At 35.8% G+C, this 13,060-nt stretch overlaps 2 protein-coding genes across 2 annotated transcripts; both read left to right on the forward strand.

The window, feature by feature from the left end:
- The first annotated feature begins 212 nt into the window (after positions 1 to 212).
- LOC124416033 (BRCA1-associated protein) lies at positions 213 to 5,139 on the forward strand. Its single transcript, XM_046896869.1, has 6 exons — positions 213 to 628; positions 874 to 1,168; positions 1,803 to 1,992; positions 2,479 to 2,797; positions 4,144 to 4,562; positions 4,659 to 5,139. The coding sequence occupies exons 1-6, from the start codon at positions 550 to 552 to the stop codon at positions 5,046 to 5,048; spliced, it is 1,692 nt and encodes a 563-aa protein (XP_046752825.1). The 5' UTR covers positions 213 to 549; the 3' UTR covers positions 5,049 to 5,139.
- A 2,023-nt stretch (positions 5,140 to 7,162) lies between these two features.
- LOC124409762 (probable low affinity copper uptake protein 2) lies at positions 7,163 to 10,083 on the forward strand. The gene is given in 6 exon segments (XM_046887596.1): positions 7,163 to 7,290; positions 7,544 to 7,560; positions 7,563 to 7,604; positions 7,728 to 8,001; positions 8,737 to 8,963; positions 9,654 to 10,083. Coding segments are annotated over 6 exon segments (780 nt in total). The 3' UTR covers positions 9,746 to 10,083.
- Positions 10,084 to 13,060: the final 2,977 nt, after the last annotated feature.

Raw genomic sequence — 13,060 nt, forward strand, 5'->3', positions numbered from 1 at the left:
ATGCGTTTAGTGTATCGTGAGTCGTACATACATATATTTAATTGATTTATCTTCTAGAGAACATAAAGGATATTATTAACAAGTATGGAGTATGAATATTATCGATAATCAATAGTATTCTATTTACGTAATCATAATTAAATTTCTTCTACGAAATTTTCGATTCTAGTACGTTTTGTGGCGCTATTTAATGCGACGAAGAATTTCAGTCTGGCAGCACTGGACTGCACCCGTCACACGGCCGTACCTTGCTTTTGGCAGCTTGTGTAATGAAAGCCAATTGTGTCAGTTTTGACCACTGAAATGTAATTATATTTCAGTGCTTCTGACAAACCACAGAATTTAGATGTTATGTGCACTGTTCGCACCTAAACGCAAAATAACATTCAATAAGCATATAACCGCGGAAGACCATGACAGTTTAACGTTCAACAGTTAAATTCTCTATCTCGTCATTCGCCACCGTCATCGTCATCTGTCAGACCAGAGATGAGAAAGATGTGAACCGTACGTTTCTTTCATCGTTTGCTAAGCCTTCGATTATGTGTAATGTCTTCTTCTGTAATATTGGTGTCTCTTTGCGTGATTCGCATAGAAACTGAAGATCAAGAATCACAAAAAAGTTCTGGTGAGTTTGCAATAATACTTCTCCTTAATGTTAGGTTAGGTTCAACAAGACATTCAATCTTCATTTCACAACACTTCCATTCGTCTCACTTATTGCACAATTATACAATCTACATTAACTTCTGCAATTCACGATCTCCGATCTCCAAAGAATTCTTTAGTCCGGATTATTTTCGCGACCTACTTCTCGATCGATAAATATCAATTTTGCCAACATATAAAAATCCTTAACACCTTTGTATCAAGGTGCGATGGCTGCTAGAAAAATGCGAGGCTGTCGAGAGCCCAAGGATGTGAAGGTTGAGAGCTATGCAAGCATTGTCGAAGGTCCAAGTCCACTTTTTTCGTCTCGTGGGCAAGGAACATCCAACTCATCATCCAGAGCCAATTCCGAAGAAGCTCACAATTCTGCCACCCCTGTCTCTGGGCCTGGCGAAGGTGACGGAGCAATGGCACGAACGTCCCCTGATCAAATAAATTTCATTTCCGGAAATCCTTTTGTCGAAGTCACGAAAGGAATTCTACACCTGTTCAAAGAGGAGTAAGAACTCAGATTGTAACCCCTAGAATTTTAAAACTTTTCCCTAATCCCATGCAAATCAATAGAATTACAAAATAAGATGATAGGTCAAATAGTTCGTAGTCTTTGTTCTTTCTATTTATGCCCGTTATCGAGGTTCCGGTAAAACGTTATTTATTACTCGTAGTCATGATTCAAACTACAAATCTTAAAATATCAAAATCAACTTTTAATCAGAATCTACTCACATATAGCTTCGCTCATATGAATCCTTATATTCGTAGTTCATGCCTCTCATCACACTTCTTAATACTTGGATGTAATATTTCAATATCCAGTTTGCAGCTCTAAATTAGTTAAACTGCTTATATAAACAGATTCTACAATTTCAACGTGAAATAACTATTCAAGGTATTTAATCAATTATTTCATTTTAATGATCATTTCTGGTAACTTATAAGCATGGTCAACAGTTGATATATGGCCGGGTCAAGGGATTTTGTTCAAAGTTTTGGGATATCTGTAAAAATAATCTCATTGTGAAACAAAATATCTGTCCATTGTTCGAACCGTGACTTTAGCCCTTTTCTGTATCAAGCTTTTGAAATTTGGCAGTTGAAACATATCGCTGATATTATAATTTTAACTGTTTCAGCGAGTTGACTGAAATGCATCAGGCAGCAGAGCGGAGTCACACGATGTGTATTTTGTCTGTACCAGCAACAATGACGTGCCATGATCTGCTTACTTTTACTGCTGCCTGTCATCAGGATATTCAACACTTTAGGATTATCAGAGATGGTAGTCCCAATCAGTACATGGCTTTGCTGACGTTCCGATCAGCTGTTAGTATTCTCATTTGATAGAACTTTGTTTTCTCTATGTAATAACAAATTTTTCACCTTCGTTAGACCACTAGTTCCAGGTAAAAAAATATTGGGGTAAGCAATTGACAAAACTCAAGGACATATTAATATTTTAAAAGGTGCTATATCAATGGTAACGTGCAAGTATTAGGGACTCAGGGACTAGATCAACACTGGAGGATTTATTTATAAAGTAATCCCTGATAAGTAAAAAAAATTGCAGAAAACGTATGGTTTCTTCACTTACAGCAGATATCAGATAAACATGAATCTTACAAAGATGTTTGAAATGAAATGCTTGGAATTTTTTTCTAAATTGATTCTAATTAAAACGAGTATTTTCTGTAATAATTTAATCTTGAACAAATTTTCCATTTTTCAAGACGTATGTGTTGTAACTTTTTCTTTAATTCGAAGGTTTTATGAACTTATTATATTGTGCCAAAACATCATTTATTGTTTCAGGTGGCAGCAAGTGAGTTTTACGAGACATTCAACGGAGCTCCATATAATTCTTTAGAACCTGACATCGTTTGTCACATGGTGTTTGTCTCCCGGGTTGAAGTGGGAGATGGTGGTTTGCCGCTTGCAGGTCACACGGAGCTGCCGTCTTGTCCCGTCTGCCTGGAAAGAATGGATGAAAGCGTCGATGGAATTTTGACCATTTTATGCAACCATGCTTTTCACTCCAGCTGCTTGGTCAAATGGGGTGATACCTCGTGTCCGGTCTGTCGCTACGCTCAGACACCGGAACCTTTAGCCGACAGTCACTGTATGGAATGTGGTGCGTAAGAAATGGTTTCGAATAATTTCACATAAAAATTAACTGTTAAGGATGTGTGAAAAGTAAACTCGGATCAGAGATGTGTCGAAACAAAAGTTTAAAAGTAGTTCATCTAGCTTATTATGATCAGCTCACAAAATATTATTTATTATACACCCTGTTACACAGAGAAAAAATCATAAAATTGCCACAACAACTGAGCAGGACTTGAGAGTTATGACAAATGGCACAGAATGGGTCTAGTAATAATAGCATGCATACTAGATTAATGGAAAGTCAAAGGTTCATCTTGCGCCAACTATTTAAAGGCAAATGTGTAAATTCTCTCGAAGCACTGTTGTGGCTGGCGTAAAACTTGTCCCTGGCGGACATGTTATTCGGTTCCCAGAATATCTTTAGAACGGCTAGACCGATTAGCTTTAAATTTTCTCAAAACGTTTGTGGACAGATTTTCTTATTTACATAGTAGTATTTTTTTCAAGTTGATACAAGTTTTTTGTCCGAAATTTTCAACCTTTCTGATTCAATCAAAAGACAACTACTTACTAGCTGAGTTAAAAAAAAATCTCCTGATGCGAATGAGGATAACTAACCAAAAACATTTCGTGAGAATTTGCAGCAAGTCGGTCAAGCCGTTTTGAAAATATTTTGAAAACTGCAAACTGTCTACAAAGAACACTTTTAACTCCGGTCACAAATAACAGTGTTTCGTGAGAAAGTTTGTACGCATGAATCGAATTACCGTATTGTTCTGAGTACTGCGACAGTATTTCAGGGTTTTTTCTCAGCTGCAACAGGCAAAAAACGTCGGCTTATATTCGGAACAATACGGTAATAGTTTTTGAAATAAAGATTCCCAAAATTCACCTATTTTTCTTGCTGTCTAAGTATATGTTCCCCTCTTAACGGTCTATAACTGAGCAAAAATTAATATCACTCTTATTCTAGTGCTAAAAATATTGCGATTAACGCGCCAAAACCTTGGAGCAGATAAATTCGGCCCCCCCCCCCCCCCATTAATCTCTCGGCATTAACTAGATTCCGTACCATAATTTTGACTAGTGTTTGTGTAGCATCGGTGCATATTATACTCCATAAAATGAAGTAATTCATCAGAATCGGTCAAGCAGTATAGATGTGTCTATGAAAAAACGGTAGAATAACGTCATTTTTCTGATATTGGTAATATGAGAAGATGCTTACAGTTAAAATTCAGTGTTTTTAAACTTTTTCCTGTGTTATAGAGACGTGTTTCGTTTAACGTAACTATATTATTTCCCAGTACACATCTTTCAAATCTTTGTATTATCACGTCGTCAAAGGTTATTAGTCTGTACATTTTGCAGGTGCGTGCAGCGATGCTCTCTGGATTTGCCTGATATGCGGCCACATCGGATGTTCCCGATATCATGAAGGACATGCTTTCGAACATTACCGAGACACGCACCATTGCTACGCAATGCAACTGGGAAACAATCGCGTCTGGGACTATGTAGGAGATAATTTTGTGCATAGATTGCTGCAAGATAAGGATGGTAAAATGGTTGAAGGCAGTCGTGAGGGAGCCAAAAGCGAAGGAGCCGCCGTTGACGAGAAAGTTGACTCTGTTCAACTAGAATTCACATATTTACTCACGTCCCAATTGGAAAGCCAGCGACAGTTCTTTGAGGAAAAACTCGGCCGACTGGAACAACGCACAGTCAATGAGAATTCAGAATTGCGCGAAAAGTTGGGTCAAATATCTGAAGAGAATGTTGAGTTCAAGGTGAGAGACAGAGAAATTTTCTCGTTATTTGTGTGGATTAACATTGTAATACTTTTGCTAAATTACATTGTATTACTTGATGTCACTTGATTCCAGGAACAACTGAATCTCGTTACCAAAGAAAAACAATCGTTGGAAAAACGTCTGCACCATTCGAGCACGAAGTTAACTCAGGCACTTTCTGAGCTGTCCGAAGAAAGGCAGCTGAGCAAAGCACTTCAGACAAATCTTTCCTCGTGGCAAACCAAGCACAAGCAGTTACAGTTGGAGTTCAACCAATACAAAGGAGCTCAGGAATTAGAAATGACTGATCTACGGGAGCAGCTTAGAGATGTGATGTTCTTCTTTGAAGCTCAAAAGCAGATAGAAAACTCGGCTGACAAAGAGGAAATTGCCAGTGGACGTATAATCATTGGTCAAACTTCGAGTACCTCAACCCCAACCACTAACAGTCGAGCCGCGCGAAGACAACAGAAAAAACATTAATTTGCGTTTTTTAATGCGGCTGACGAGGTACCGAAATAACAAATTAAACTTCTAGGATAAGCAAATGTTTCAATTATTGAGTGTTGAACGTGTAAATATCACAATTAACGAATCGCACTGTAATAACAGTAGGATAATAAGAAACATTAAATGTAAAAAACATTATAAGGAAATTAAATAGGAACGTGCAATGCCAATGGTAGAGAGATGGAATAATACGAGTGATATAATAGTATACATAATAAATCGTTGTGTAGAATAAGTATAAAATAGTATCTTGCGTACTAGGGGCGTAAAGCGGGCTTTTTTAAACCGAGTACTGAACCCACACGAGGTTATAAAGTTCGTTTAGCCCTTGGTGAACATCATATTTTTTGTAACGTTGCTTTTTGTTTACGATTTCAAACACGTTATAAGTAATTTATCTCAACTATTCATCACTTTCTTGAACATATTGAAAAATATTTTTGCGAGCGTTTGTAGTTCTTTTTGCCCGTTTATGCTAAAGTATTTTTCAATATTTTCAAGAGAATTAACAATAATTGCGATAAAATATGTTTATGTATTTACACTGTATTTCGAATCGTGATGAAAAAAAATGTGCATATGCGTTACGAAAAATATGGTTTGCACCAAGAGCTAAGCGGGATTTTTAACCTCGTGTGGGTGCAATATGTCTTCGGCTCGTACTGCAATCTCTACACTCGGTTTAAAAAAGCTCGCTTCACACCCTCGGTACACAATATACTATGATATTCAGACATCTAACACTATTTTCTTACATTCAACACTACACAGTTTTATTTTTAGATTCTAATCCCCCAACTCTTGGATAGACTGTACCCCTTATAAATAAATTATTTGTTTTTTAAGGTAGTCTGAATCGTTGATTCCTATCACTTGATTTTCTTTTTATGCTTATTTCCTTTTTATTTATAAAATACCGATAACATAATGGGGAAATTTCTATATATATGAAAGGATTGACTCAATACAAAATTTAAATATTACATTTGAATGATTTCCACTGTATTACAGTTTCTTTCCAAAATTTTCTCGTCCCTGTTATAAGGTTGTTGCAAAAGAAATGGTAAGTTAGAGACATAAAATGAAAAATATTCTTCAATTTACATCATTATACATGAATGATTACAATTGAACCAAAATTGAAAAATATTGAATATTAAAGTTTTGCAAGTGCTGTAATATTTGTTTTACAAAACAATTTCTAATCTTTACATTCATATTGTAATCAAAATATCTGACTGGCTGGCGATGCATAATACGGTAAAACCTCGTTTCTAACATTCTTATTAATCTTTATATCACTTGCGGCAGAATTAAATCACTCAATTCTTCAAAAAGTTCGAGGATTGTCATAGAAGTTTTCAAGGAATTTTTCCCGGCAGGAATATGTATACCCATAATTAATCTTCAAACACATGAATGGCTTAAACTTGTGTCGTAAAAAATTTACAAAGTTTTTCGACCTATATAAATTTAAGCAGCGACGTATTCAAAAGTACCCAAAACAATATCTCGGGTGGGCATGGAGACGTATTAATAACCGCTCGTCAATACTTTTTCTCTATTCCGTAACAGGACACTTAAAAATGTTATTCAATAAGTCGTTGACTGAGGTACATATCCTCAGTCAACGAATAAGTTTTTTAAAAACAGCGTCTTCAATGCTCTACCAATTTTTGGCGCTTTCTTTTAAATGTATCTCTTTTTCTACAGCAACGCCATCTTCATACGACAAGAGTGTCACGCACGTGTCACCTCGCTGGTCGAGAGGTCAAGAGTCAGACACATGTCGAATTGGCGTGGAATGCACTATTCTACGCATTTGAATTGTCGAATAGTTAAACGAAATTCCAATTCATTGCTCTGTTCAATCCGAAAACCTACAATCATGACCATTATCATTAGAGTATTTCCAGCTTTGACTCAAGTCATTCTATGCATGTACTCCAATTGTCGTAGAAAAAATCAGAATTTCTAATGCAAAAATGCCTTTTCCACGACAATTGTAGCACATGAATTGTTGAACAAAAATATCTTCAAGCTTGTTCAGCTGTGACTTCGGCATTACATTACATGTCGCATGAACGATGACTTATTATCACCAGATCAGTGAGGCAGCATGCAATGTTAAGTGTCAAACGGAACTCCACGTCAAAGTCTACACATGCAAAGAGAGCAAAGCCTGTCTGCCTTTGGGTAAGGCTAGGTGTTCAACGTACATTGATAATATGGGTGATTAGCGTCATTGTTTTTAGGAAACAAGGTGTGCTCTAAACGGAGGAGCGCAGTAGCAAAGTCACGTGATAGTCCGCACGTGACGGTACGACAATTGTAGTTAAATGTAAATGACGTCATGTGCGGCCATATTTTCAATGCATAAGAGCACACCTTCTTTCCTTAGACCATGATTAACATCATGCCAGCACATGCAAGTGTAAACACAAGTGCTTATCAGTTTGAACGCACAGTTCGAATGTTGAACAATTCGACAGCGGGATCTGAAAAACAAGGGAGGAAAAAAATACAACGGTTAGTATAACCCAGACATACGGCTTATATTTTGCCAAAAGTTGTTATTACAAACATTATCGTACCGCATTTCCATCGCAATGCGCATTAATTATTTAATTATAGCTGCTCTCTTTCTGCCAGGCTTTCAGATGCATATGTCTTTTTGGTTCGGGGCGGACTTGGGGTCGTTTCTTTTCCCGAGTTACGTCATAAGCACAACTTGGAGCCTGGTCGCCACTTGCATAGGATTGACAAGTCTCGCTATTCTCTTCGAAGGCATGAAAATACTGCAAGTTAAACTGAGACTCAACACCCTCGCTTCGATGTCAGAAGATCAGTCTCATTCCAATGAAAACTCCTCTTTGTTGTCAAGACTTTCTTCCGCATCCTTCGCACGCACTGCCTCCGCAAATTGGTAAACTTCTAACTGTAAGGATCAGGAACAATAAGATGATTGTATCGCTTGAGAATATTGTTATTGCTGTTTTCAATTTTTTTAGAAAAATTCTTTAGTTTTATCTTGAGATCCTAAATACCCCAGTAAAAAGATAATTCCAAGAAATTATTTTTAGGAACGTGTCTGTGATAAATATTACAAAAAAGCTCCAACTCTACGTGAAGTTTCAGTATTTTTGGACTATTTAATCGTTTATTCCAATCAAAAAACCAACAACAAGATGTTATACCACAAATTTTGAACCAAGTTTTGTAAAATCCAAAGAAAAGTCGTAGATTAGTGATCATTTTATATTCAAGGGTGCGACCAAAGGTGGTTATAAAATTTCAAGATTTTCGTGGCAAATTGCAAATCAAAACTTTTATTCTTGGACCAAATATCACCTAATTTAGGCAATTAATTTCTTTGAAAACTCACAATCTTTGAGTGATTGATTTTTCTAACTAAATGCATCAAGTAACTTCAAAAAATTCTTGTTCTGCTTATATTTGTATAATTACAACAAGATCTAAGTTTTATTCGATTCTATTACGAATGTCCTGAAATCCGAAATCTTTAGGAGCCACGCGGCTAAGAATATGGCCAAAAATTTCCAATAGATCTCTGTACAATACACACGTAACAAATAAGTATAAAGTATGCACAACGACAAGAAAATGAAGATATGCGGCACACTTATCTATTCCTTTACAGTGGAAGCTGGCCGAGATGGTTTTTAGAGGTATTTCATTGGTCTGCTCACACGACTCTGGGGTATCTGCTTATGCTGGCTGTGATGACTTACAATGGTTATCTCAGTATTGCTTTAATCCTTGGAGGAGGTTTCGGGTATTGGATGTTTGGACCGTCACTTCACCAACTCAATATGCATCAGATTAACGACCAACACAAGAATACGCAATGTGATTTAGAGTGCTCTGGTAGTTAAAAACATACTAGATAATGTCTTTTCAATTTATCCTTACTATTGGTGAATTTTTGTTGTCAATTCGAATCGACAAATTTGAAATTTCAGGGACTACAGCATCGATTTGAGTCAAAACAAATCACTCGCAGTAATCTAATCCTGATCTGTTCATAAGTAGATTGATGAGCCAGAAAATCAATACCTTTTATTAGTGTTTCTGCGAATTAATCAAACATTTAGGACTCATCAAATTAATATATTCGTAAGCTACGATGATTTCTCCAGCAATTCAAGAGTGAAACATACTGCAGTAATGAACACAAACTTATATATTGATGTTTCCCACCACATGTTTTCTTTATGATCAAAAAGTTCTTAGTATAATTGTAAAAAATAATCTTTAGAATGAATAAGTCATTTTGGAGTGAAATAGAATGAATCTACTAGATTTTTCACCATCTTGAAGCGATTTCAAATGAAGTATCAATATCTAAGCTCTTATTTAAAGTATTAATATTATTACGAATATGGTAATTCGATGAATACTAAATGTTTGACTATCTCGTAATGAAATTAGTAAAATTTATGGATTTTTGACTCGCCAACATCCATAAATTCTATTTGCGAAATACCTTTAGTTTGTATTCGCATGTTTGTGTCTTCAGCATATACATAAGAAAAATTGTTTTTATTACCGTTTCAGATGCAATAACAAGTACCGAAAGACGTCAATCGAGTGTGTCTGTAATCGCAGAGCAGCTGGCATCAGAAGCTAGTGCACAAGTGCACACGTGATGGAGATTTAGTAAACGAGGATCAAGACAAAACAAGCAACTGAGATGATCGATATACAATTGAGCAGCTATATGCAATAGTTTAATTCTAAGTAAGACTTGAGGAATGGCGTCTGTTCAAGTGACGATTTTTTATAATTCAGACGATTTTTGATAACTCAGTTATATTTTAAAACATTTTGATACTTTATCTTTATTTGTTAGACCAATGAGCTATTGTACTAATTTTGAGTTGAGCAAAAGTGCTGGGTGAGCATTTTTACACCCACCTACTTTCGGATTGTTTTCAAAAGTTCACTTCACAGTAATATATTATGTTAATAAAAAGTCTATTCCTTTGTAGATAATTAATTGTTACTTGATAATCTAAAATTGAATGAAATTGGTGACCAACATCAGATTATAGGCACGGTCAAAATTTCACTTCAAGTGTCAACTATTCCACATTAAGAAACATTTTCTTCTGTAAATAACGCATAGACGTATTTTCGTAATAACGAATACAACAGAAACAGTAAAAATTAGTTAATGCTTGTTTAAGAAGGAATTTCCCTGCAATTGTTATTACGACATTTTCAATTTTAATCTCTGAAAATGTATTCCGCTATTTTGTCTATCACTCAACGATCCTGTAAACTTGATTCAATGGCTGTGATAATTAATCAGACTGTAAGTTATTACTGTTTGCAATAAAAATGCACGATGCGGCAAAATATTTGAAAAATATAATGTCGAGGAATCGAATAATGATTTAGATTGACGATTGTATTGTTGTGCGAATGTTTAAGCAAATGATGATACAGTTACTTACACGTAGTAGTGTTGCATCAGCCAAATACGTAAATTATACCTATAAGGTAGACACTCATTCTGCATACACTCGGCAGAAAAAACATATTTTCCTCTATATCAAGATATGCTTGGAACGTAAAACTTTTCAAGTATAAATTCGACGTTCATCACTGATACAAAATGTGATACGATGAAGGGTAAACTATCTAAAAAAATTCAGATTAGGTTCTTGCATCGGGGTACTGAATTAAACCTAATATGTTTATTTACAGTTTTTTTCGACATATTGAATGAATGCTCAAGGCTGCAATAATATAAACCAAATTTTTGAAAAGGTATAGTGTTAGAATCAAAGATTTATAATAATTCAACAATTATTTATTGGCAATATAGGAAGTCTGAAAACCAAAAGGACGTAACCCACAGTTTTTTTTTCTGCATTTGACAATTTTACCGCCATAAGAGCAGTAACAAGAATGAGAGAAAATAAATTTATCTCGCAGGCCGAAAAAACAATGGATTACCCCTTTTGGTTCTTAGCACTCGAAATATAAATATATGCTTACATGATTATGTATATACACGATAAATGCTTCTCTCTCTATCTCTCCCGTTCTCTCACCGTGTAGGTGTTACAAGCTGTCTGCGCTTCTGCTTATTTAATAAACGAATTTTGACAGTTCGTGATCGATTTTTTTTAATTTATCGTACGCAAGTAAATAACCGTTATAGCGACGACTTATTGTGATGTGTATAGGCATCTAAACAAGATATATATTTTATACAATATAGATAATCTTATAATATGCTCTAAGGCCTATGAACATCACAATAAGTGGTCACTATGACGATTATTTACTTGCGTACGATAAATTTAAAAAAATAAACCAAGAATCGTGAAAATTAGATTATTATATAAAAAGAAGCATGTATACGTATATGTGTAGGTAAACGACTTTTGTACTTTCATAGAGATAAGGTTCATAATTTATACATATACTGTATGTTTCTAGAAGGATTTTGTATATTATAATATACTGTATAATGCGTCAACCTATGCGTTTTCGTAAATCCGATATTTAACAACAAGTTCACTAAACTCATTGCCAAACATCCAAACATATTTTTTCATAATAATTTTCTTCGATTGATCAGCATGAATTGTCAGCATTTTATACCTATTTATTTACGTATTAGGTAATAAACGGGACAGACCCATACCTATATGTCATTGGTTAATACACCAAAAACGCTATTATAAAACCATCGACGGTAGCTCTTAGATGCAATATAACAATCGGTATTATGCCAACAAGTTTCCTTTCTTTTTTTTTATATCTCTGAGAATTGGAATAGAGTAGAGAAAGCAAACGTATTTGCAAGTATATTTTTGAACGGTGGCAAAACCCTCATACAACGATTATTCGGATTGAATTTAAATCCTTTATCTTTCATTTGAATACAATTGCAATCGTCATTTGAAGCCGAAAAATTATAAGCAAATCGAATTGCCACGGAATGCCGCAACAGAAATTAATTTCAGTCAAATTAGCTATTTAGAATTTCGATGTTTTAGATAATTGCCGATTTTGGCCCGCGCGCCGAGCCGTGTCGCGTTATAATTGGACGATAATTTCGTCACATCTGTGAAAGAAAGCGAGTTCAGTTCTTTTACAACTAAACTGGCGTCGCTACGTAATTTTTTTTTCCAGACACAATATACGTGAATTAAATGTGCTGTTATTCGCATCATCCCGTTTCATCTTCCCGTTATTTTTAAATATTCCACGTCGCACATACATACATACGAAATTATACATGCTACGCCGTCAGGATCGTCCATTCGGGGATCCATCAGGACGGAACCTGAGCTTAATTGATGTTTTTATTTTATAGACATGCATCTCGCTGTTATAGAATTATTAAAGACTATGATGACAATCTCTGGAGTGGTGAAGAAACGGAGATATTTCTGAAATTGAAGCATCTTTCATTTTTCACCGTTCGTAATTCAGATCGTACTGTCTTGGAAAGATCGGGATTACGGAGAGGTAGATTCTCGAATAAACGAAATCGTTGTCGTAGAATCTCACGAGAATTCAGCCGATATTTACGCTGATAATACGAATAATCAGATGTAATAGAGCCATCATCGCGATTTTATCGAAATATAAATCTGTGGCTCGATAAAATTCTCGACGAGAGGACGGTGAGATATATTTAACGCATCCATCACTGGTGGGTGTCATTCGGCCTGCGAGAGACACGTCCAATCTTGTTCGCCCCCGAAACTTCTGGAACAAGCGAGAGTCGCGACGTGGGCCAATAAACGGAGGCCAACTGTAGTGATGCGGGCCAATCAGAGCCCGAGTTTCTTCTATAACGTGGAGATTCGGACCAATCAAAGCAAGACACGACGAAATTTTCCCGTTAATATCCCGGCGTCGAAAGCGCTCGCCAGTCAGTCATTTAACAGACGTCCCAAGTGAAAAGAGGTGTTTCAATATAGAATTGTGTGAACTCT

The sequence above is a fragment of the Diprion similis genome, chromosome 1 (genome assembly GCF_021155765.1).
Source record: "Diprion similis isolate iyDipSimi1 chromosome 1, iyDipSimi1.1, whole genome shotgun sequence".
Classification (NCBI taxonomy): Eukaryota; Metazoa; Arthropoda; class Insecta; order Hymenoptera; family Diprionidae; genus Diprion; species Diprion similis.